The sequence below is a fragment of the Sinocyclocheilus anshuiensis genome, unplaced genomic scaffold (assembly GCF_001515605.1).
Source record: "Sinocyclocheilus anshuiensis isolate Anshui unplaced genomic scaffold, SAMN03320099.WGS_v1.1 scaffold1503, whole genome shotgun sequence".
Classification (NCBI taxonomy): Eukaryota; Metazoa; Chordata; class Actinopteri; order Cypriniformes; family Cyprinidae; genus Sinocyclocheilus; species Sinocyclocheilus anshuiensis.
In genome coordinates, this window is record NW_015554170.1 from 258,678 (window position 1) to 266,772 (window position 8,095).

Below are 8,095 nucleotides of genomic sequence, written 5' to 3' on the forward strand. Positions count from 1 at the left end.
AAGTGCCTAATACTTTTAACAGTACTGTAGCTTTGCAGGTAGGTTTCTTGAAACATCTTGGAGACGTTGTCTGTCTCAGTTTGTTCTGTTTCTTCACGTCATTGCAGACAGACTGGATGATGATCAGATCAGATCTCACAGCCGCCTGGACATGATTCTGTGAAAGAAATTACTCAGGATTACTTCACCTCAGAAAAATTTCCACGAATAATAATTGGATACGAATAAAACGCCAGGTCATGCATCGACTATCTTTTCTCTTTGAATTTAAATCTAGATTTATTCACACTAGCCCTACTTTTAGCCTAAGTTACTAACGTTAGCTAATTTTAGCCAAACTCAAACTACATTTCAGTTGACAATGTGCACATTTCTTTCGGTTCCTTCGCGTCAAACAAGTAAAACTCAACCACATTAATAAAATAATACAAAATGTACTTACCCAACAGTAGATTTTTAATAATTTGTCGACTTTCGCAATAAAACAAAGCCCCCTCCTCAAATCCTCTCCTTGTGATCGTTTGAAGAAACGGGAAAATGCGTTCTTCTTCTTCTTGGTGTTTAATGGCGGATGGCATACAACTTTTAGGTGCATTACCGCCACCTACTGATTAGGAGTGTGGATCAGGACCGTACTCTTCACTAAATTCTATTATATAATCCCGTGTCCTTTAAATAACGCAAAATAAATACAAATGATCGTGATGTAAATACAGATGATTGTTTATTTCATAATTTTTTACAATTGGTCTTGGTCGACTAAAGACGTGTAAAGGACGTCAGTGGACGTTACTCACAACCTCTTAAAAACTACTTAGGGCACTTAATTTAATTATTGGAGTATAAACAAAGGTGTAAGCACAATTGCTTTTGGAATTTCATAGAGGGTCGTGATGGACTATAAATGCACGTGTAAAGGACGTCACTAGTGGACGTCCTCTCACAACTGATTCACAACAGGGTATACATATTGTACTACACTTAGCTAAAAAAGTCAAGGTAACAATTATATATGCAACCCCAGATAACTGTAGAGATGCACAAACGTATCTGAATGCATTTTTAGGAAATGTTCTGTGTTACATATTTTTACCGATTTATGCCGTCCTACCGCGACTATTTTTGGCCAGGGACACGACGTTGCCGTCAGACCAATGTTTGATGGGATGTTACTGTAGTTCTAAAATAAATATGAATATGCATTAATTCAACAAGCAGCTAAAATAAATATATAAATAAAGCCATGTACATAATTATTTTTGTCAATATGTGGCAAAATAAAATGTGACCAGATACTGTAAACCATTTCAAAGACATTTAAAACCCTTTCCTTTGGCTCCTCAAGGCAACACACCACTAAGATCAAATCTCATGCCACTTCCAAAAATGGACAGAAGGAGAGATGACAAAGACCAAACAGCCATGGTGCAAAAGAGAGTGGTGGCAGGGGTAAAAGTTCAAGTGTAAGACCCGTAACCCCTCATTCTGTACAAGTTCAGAGAGAAAACTCATCAGAGTGCAGAAGCGAAGACGAGGGCTGTACACTACAAAGTAAAGATGGAGAAGAGGACGGTGCCAGTGACCTCTCAGACTCTGAAAGATCTGCGCTTCCCGCTCAAATCTCTCCTCCTGACCTCAACCTACGTGCAGAGGTCATAGATCCGTCTGCCTTTCATCCCTCGAGACCGTCTTGTCGAGCGTACAACAGCTATCCAGATTTCTTACCGCCTCCTTTCAATGCTTGGAGTCTCCTGCAGTTAGCTGTGTACTTGAACACCGAAGGCAAGGGCATTCCTCGACCCAAGCCCGTTGGGCAGCTTGAGAGATACTTGGACTGGCTATTGCAATTAGAATGGCATCAGATCCAAACAGCCCAAGAAGACAGCAGCAAATCCAACGCCCCATTACCTAAAGCTCGCCACTTGCCTCATTCATCTTCTCATCTCAGCCTCAGCTCTCCTAAATGCATCCTCCAGTGCCAGCGAGCGTTCCCTTTGACGTTACTGTCCTCTTTGGCCAGTGCTCCCACCCTTCAGCTGTCAAGCTGTACCTGCACACACTGCCAGAATCAGTATCCCATCTTGAATGGTCCATGCCGCTCTTATGCCTACCACCACCACACACGACTGAGTCCACTCCTGGAGAAGAAGGGCCTGGCCTCAGGTTTGCCTAAAAGGAGCAGCAGTGAGAGCAGGGCTCATCAGCCGGATCCCAGACACCGATCTCGAGAGCACAGACTCAGCGACCCTTTGAGCGAGAGCAGCCACTTGAGGCGCATGCAGGCTATCGGTAACATTCGCAATCCGGTTGGTTCCACATACAGTGTTGACCAAGCTTCTTCTACAGCTACAACAGCCAGCAATGCCAGTATTGGGGATGTAAAAAAGAGAAAGCCAGGGCAAAGGAGTCATTCCTGTGTGGGTTCGAGGGAGGTCGGCTATAGGGCACGAGGACGCAGTGAACAAAGGAAGACCTTTGATAAAACACGAAAGGACTCAATATTATCTTGTGCTGTAAGTTCAGATGGGTTGCATAGCTCAAAAGACTCATCGACTAATCGAGTGAACAGGAGGCAAAAGCATGTTGAATTTGTCACAAAGTAGCTTCAACACAGTGGCCTGGAAATCAGTTAAAATGTATGAATTTCATTGCATTAGATAAGGAAATTTTAAACCAAGTGGCATATTTTCGGAGAAATTTATCGCAGTGACATTTAGACAACTGATCCCAACATTACAGTATTTTAGTGAATGTATGAGGTCAGTTCATCACATTAATTATAAACGTGATGTTACACTAATATTTTGCAAACAGAATGTTTCACAGCACTTTATAAAACTTCATTTTTCAGCATATCTATTGACTGATCATTTAAAACCAAAAACAAACTATTGATTTTAATATGTTTTACTTTAAACTACTGTAAATGCCACTTGGTGTATATATATATTTTTTTCATCTAATGTGGTGACATTCTGTTCAGTGTGGTTTAAGTGTCCAAATAGTTTTTGGATCATTGTATGTACATATTCTTCTTAAGTTCAGTACTTCTTACCATACAAAATCATTTTTGCCTGTTTACGCAGGCATTATTTTAAGACTTAAGTTTAAGTTGTCTTTTACTACGACTTTATGCATGATATACCTCCATGCTTATTTCTATTTAAATCTTATTTTTAGTAATTGTTTAAAGAACTTGCTCTTTTATAAATCCATTGTTTGAAATAGCAATATATCTGCTTTCATTTCTTTGAAGCATCTTCTATCAACAGGTCTGACTGCAATTTCATAAATTCAGGTCCCTTTAGGGATCTTTAATCTAATGTTAAGTTTAGTTTAAAATAGACAATTGTTATTTCTGCAATACTTGTTAATTTAGATGTAGGCAGTGCTTACACAGATGTTTCAGGTACAGCAATGTATTTAACCCTTGTGCGCTCCTCATTTGGGGGTCACACTCTTGGTCTTCGCGGTCAAAAGTGACCGGACACCTGAAATGTAACTTTTTTATTTTTTCTTCAGTAAAATCAATCGAATATATTTTTGTTCAATAATATTTTTTCTTTTGTATTTTGAGATAATTTTATGGTACTAATGAATATTTATGCAATAATTATGATACATTTTTCCCACTGAAAATAGTACCATTTTTTCTAATTTTTTACAATTATTTTTCAATTAATGCAGTATTTCAGATTAAAATAGAGACTAGGCCTTTAAAATCCAATTTTTGAATGCCCAATAGCACCTCCTGGTGAGAGCAAGAAAAAGAAAAGAAAAAAAACCCCTGTAATTTCATGGTGTAACCACTAGATTCCTGTATAGGATTCTATAGAGAGGCTTGTGAATTCCCTAGTTGTTTTTATACATAATTGTTTACTTTTATTAGGTTGTGGATTTAAATGTATATTAAGGAATTCTCAAAGACTATTTTTTGTCAAGGTTTATATTTTTTGTTGTTTTACATGTTGATTTGAAGTGTTGGTTTTTGCATTATTATTACTACATTCAAACCTTAACACAGAAAGCAGTTTGTTACACAAAACATTAAAATTCTATAAAAATGTAACAAACATGAACAGGAATGCTTTATCAGAGCTTAATCCTTCTGGGTCTGATCTGATTTTAACCTCTTATTTCAGTCTTCTGACTCATTTTGGCTATATGGTTATAGCCATACCAATTCATTTTGTATGTATAATTCTGTATGTGCGTCTGTGAGTGTGTGTAAGTGAGTGTGTGTGAGTGGATGTATCTGTTTTACACTCTTGATGTTTTAGAGTGTAACCCCTTCCTTGCGTTTCACCCCTTCATGGCTGTGCAATTTTTTTTCTGCATCGTGGGGGATTTGTAGATCGTACACAAAAAAATTCTGTATTTTTTTTCCTTTTTTTTTTTCCCCATTTCCCATTAATTTCCCATGGTCGGTCATTTTTGACCGAAGACCATGAGTGTGACTATTTTTTTTACGACCACTTTTTCGAATTTGTTTTATGTGTTCACATACCAAGTGCCATAAAAGTCACCAAGTTTGTACACCACTTAGCTTTTTCGAATCATGCCCTCATTTTGTATTTATTTGTTTTATGTGTTCACATACCAAGTGCCATAAAAGTCACCAAGTTTGTACCATTCTGGTGAAGCTAGGATTTAAAAAAATTCAAAATGTAAAATTCTCCGGTCAGAAGTGACCGAAGACCGCACAAGGGTTAATAGTACAACTGATGTTTCGCTGTTAGCAGCACTGGTTAACCACTCACACTAGAGTTTACAGTTACACATGATATGCTCGAGCTGAAACTTCATGTGTCTGCACACCATTACCCTCAACCTGACTGTCCCAATGAGCACAAGCAATTGTCTTACGTTGTATAACTTATTATTTTTCTCATTCTAGGCCTGATTCATAAGGTGAATGTGAAGACCATAAATAAAATATGTTTTTAAAGCTCTTTACAATCCTCTTGACAAGGGAAGCGTTACTAGGACATGTTTATAATAGCCATATCCAAAGTAATTCCAGATGTTTGAAGGACAGATTCATTTCTTACCAACACTTGTTCAGAGTCTGTTGAATAAAATTAATGCCTGTAAGTTATTTTTTTTATGAATCAATCATAGAAATGACATTCAGACAAGAGTCAACATTCCTTTTCGTTTCATTTTAGAATATTTAGAATTCTTTTACTGGTTAAATTTTAAAGACATAAACACATTGTGTAATACCTTAAATATGTTCTTTTTAATGCAGATAGTTATCACAGATAAACAGTGTTCTTGTCAAATAATTGCTGTGACAACATGCCCCACTATAGTTACAATGCTAAATGTTGAGGGTAATTGAGCTATCAAAATATGGTGACAAGCTGTCCCTTCTTTTGAGTCCAATCTTTTCCGTCATGGGAAATATATCAAGTAGACAAATCTTTTTATTTATCAGTTTATAAAATAATATATTTATAAAAAATAAATGCAATCATTTGATGACATTTAAGGATATTTAGCTTTGGGGAAAAAAAGTAAATGTCTAATGCCATGTAAAGAAAATTCTGCGTATAGGCTATTCAGAGAAATTGGTGCTAATGGACTGGCCATCTGTTCTGGTCCCAGACGCTAGCATTTATTGTTATAATTTAAAGATTGTAGACTCATCAGAGACAGAGAAGTATTTTTAGTTTTTTTTTTTGGTCACAGGTGTCATTGTCAGTGATGTTAAAATCGTCGAAATGCACACCAAACAACGCCGAGGGGCCATTCACACAGAATGCGCTGTTGCGTTTAAAACTGTGAGACGCAAGACAGTTTAATGAAAAAAATGGTAGATGCACTACCTAAAAGTCTAGTCAGAATTGTGTTGTGCTTTTTTAGAATGATCGAGACTCTGCAAAAGATCAAACATATTACATACAGAGGGTAGTAATTGATTAGCCTACATGTAATCTGGATTACGTAATCAGATTTAAAAAAATTAAGTAGGGTACTTGTAATTAGATTAAATTACATTTTAAAATACTCCTAATCAGACTAGGCTACAGTTGCTTTTTTATTGATTACATGATTATAGTATTCACACAATAGCAAAAAAAATAAATTAAAAAAATCATAATTTATTGATTCTTCCAAATTCCTCTTTTAAATGTTCATTTAGCCTATTCCTACTTGAAGCACCCCCAGCGATTTTAAAATAAATGTATTCATAATTAAGTAGCCTATCACTGCATGTTCATGGTTCTGGTTAATTGTCACATGACATGCAGGTAAACAAATGAAATATTTCTATTTTTTTTTAGTAGCTAAGTGTATTTTGATTGGTGTTATTTTAAAATGACTTAATTTAACTTTTTTATGATTTAATAACTATTAGCGTTTCATTAAACTCGCAACCCCCCTGCAGTTCATTTAAGAACCCCAGTTTGGGAAACCCTGATGTAATGTAATGTTTAATGCACTTCATGTTGTTAATTATAACAAATGGAATGTATTGTCATACTCTTTACATTTTTATATCAATATGGTACAAGATTAACCTATTTAAATCAATGTGCTAAACAAGTTAGACCAAAAGTAATCTAAAAGTAACCAAAAAGTAGTCTGATTATATAAGGCCTACCTAAAATGTACCAAAAAGTATCATGGTATAGTGTTGTGGACATTCATTTAAAAAAAATAAAATAAAGGTATCTTTAAATATTGTGGTTGTGGAAGAGTCAAATGTAAGAAGGAATAGGAAGGAAGAGGGGATAATAGCTAGATTAAGACTGGGTCATTCAGGGCTGAATGGTTCATTGTTTTTAATTGGTGTACATGTTAACGACTTGTGTGAATTTTGTGGTGAGAAAGAAACAATTGAGCATGCAATATATGAATGTATTGCAAAGATTGCAACTCGCCATAAAACCAAGAAGAAGAGTCAAATGAAGTGCGGGATTTTCAAACAGCGTTGTTGACATTGGAAGACTGTATAGGACTCTTTGATCTGGCGATTTGAATAGAAAGTCCTGTGAACATAAGACTGACTGGAATACGAAGTGAGAGTTGTTGGTGAGTTGATTGGGGAGTGGTGTGGGGGGCATCGGCCGACGGCCTGTATAGGTCCGGTAGCGGTGTTACCCCATAGCTTCTTTGTTGGCCTCATCCTATCAACGTTAACAAATGGCGGGGAGGAGTGTGGATGGTATGGAATATAGTGAGCAAGGGGGGAACGGTATCGGTACTCAGTATCGGCAAGTACCAAAAATAAAAGTATCAGTATCGGGCGAGTACTGGAAAAAGTGTTATCAGTGCATCCCTAGTAAAAATGAAAGAACTAGTGGAGAACATGAGGGTACGAAACAGCTCAGTTAAAAGTGCCATAAGAATGACAAGGGGAATTGAAAAAATAGAAACATAATCTGTTTTGGTTGAGTTTGAATCAAAGGATATGCCAAAAGAGGTATATTATGGATTCATGAGATATAGCATAAGAGAATACATTCCTAAGCCAATGAGATGCTATAAATGCCAAGAATTTGGACATGTGGCTAAGGTGTGCAAAGGAAAAATGAAGGTGTGCCAGGTGCAGTGGGGATCATGATTATGGAAAGTGTGGGGAAGAAGTGAGGCCAAAGTGTTGCAGTTGTGGAGGGAATCACAGTGTCGCATTTTGGGGGTGTGAAGTGATGAAAAAAGAAGTGAAAGTGCAACAGATAAGAGTGAAGGAAAACATGTCTTATTCTGAGGCTGTTAAAAGATCTGAAAGAGAAAAGGAGAGTCAGAAGAGGGAATATATGAATAGGGGGACAAGAGAAGTCCAACAAGAGCAGAAGGAACAGTGGGAGGAGAAGAAGAAAATGGTGACATTTATAGCAGGAGTGATAAATGCTACAGCTGAAATCAGATCTAAAACAGAAAGAATTCAGATTATTGTAAAAGCTGCAATACATCATCTAGATATGGCAGGTTTGAAATGGGAAGAGGTGAGGGATGAGCTAAGTGTACAGTCGAGTCATGAGACAGCATGTGTGGGTTAATAATTTTAGTAATGTTACTCCTTCAATGGAATGCAAGGAGCCTGATTACAAATGGACAAGATTTTAAACAGTTTATTGCGAGTAGG

General features: G+C 36.8%; 1 protein-coding gene and 1 long non-coding RNA gene across 2 annotated transcripts in view; one reads left to right on the forward strand and one right to left on the reverse strand.

Annotated features, from left to right (window-relative positions):
• LOC107670938 (uncharacterized) overlaps positions 1-56 on the reverse strand; it is a 1,062-nt gene extending 1,006 nt beyond the window's left edge. Inside the window, exon 1 of the long non-coding RNA XR_001632138.1 lies at positions 26-56. This is a non-coding gene — a long non-coding RNA (uncharacterized LOC107670938). The remainder of the gene's footprint in view (positions 1-25) is intronic.
• LOC107670935 (protein FAM217B-like) overlaps positions 1-2,688 on the forward strand; it is a 5,048-nt gene extending 2,360 nt beyond the window's left edge. The window contains 1 exon segment of the mRNA XM_016463759.1: positions 1,346-2,688. Coding sequence (XP_016319245.1) covers positions 1,346-2,603 — 1,258 coding nt within the window. The 3' untranslated portion in view covers positions 2,604-2,688.
• Positions 2,689-8,095: the final 5,407 nt, after the last annotated feature.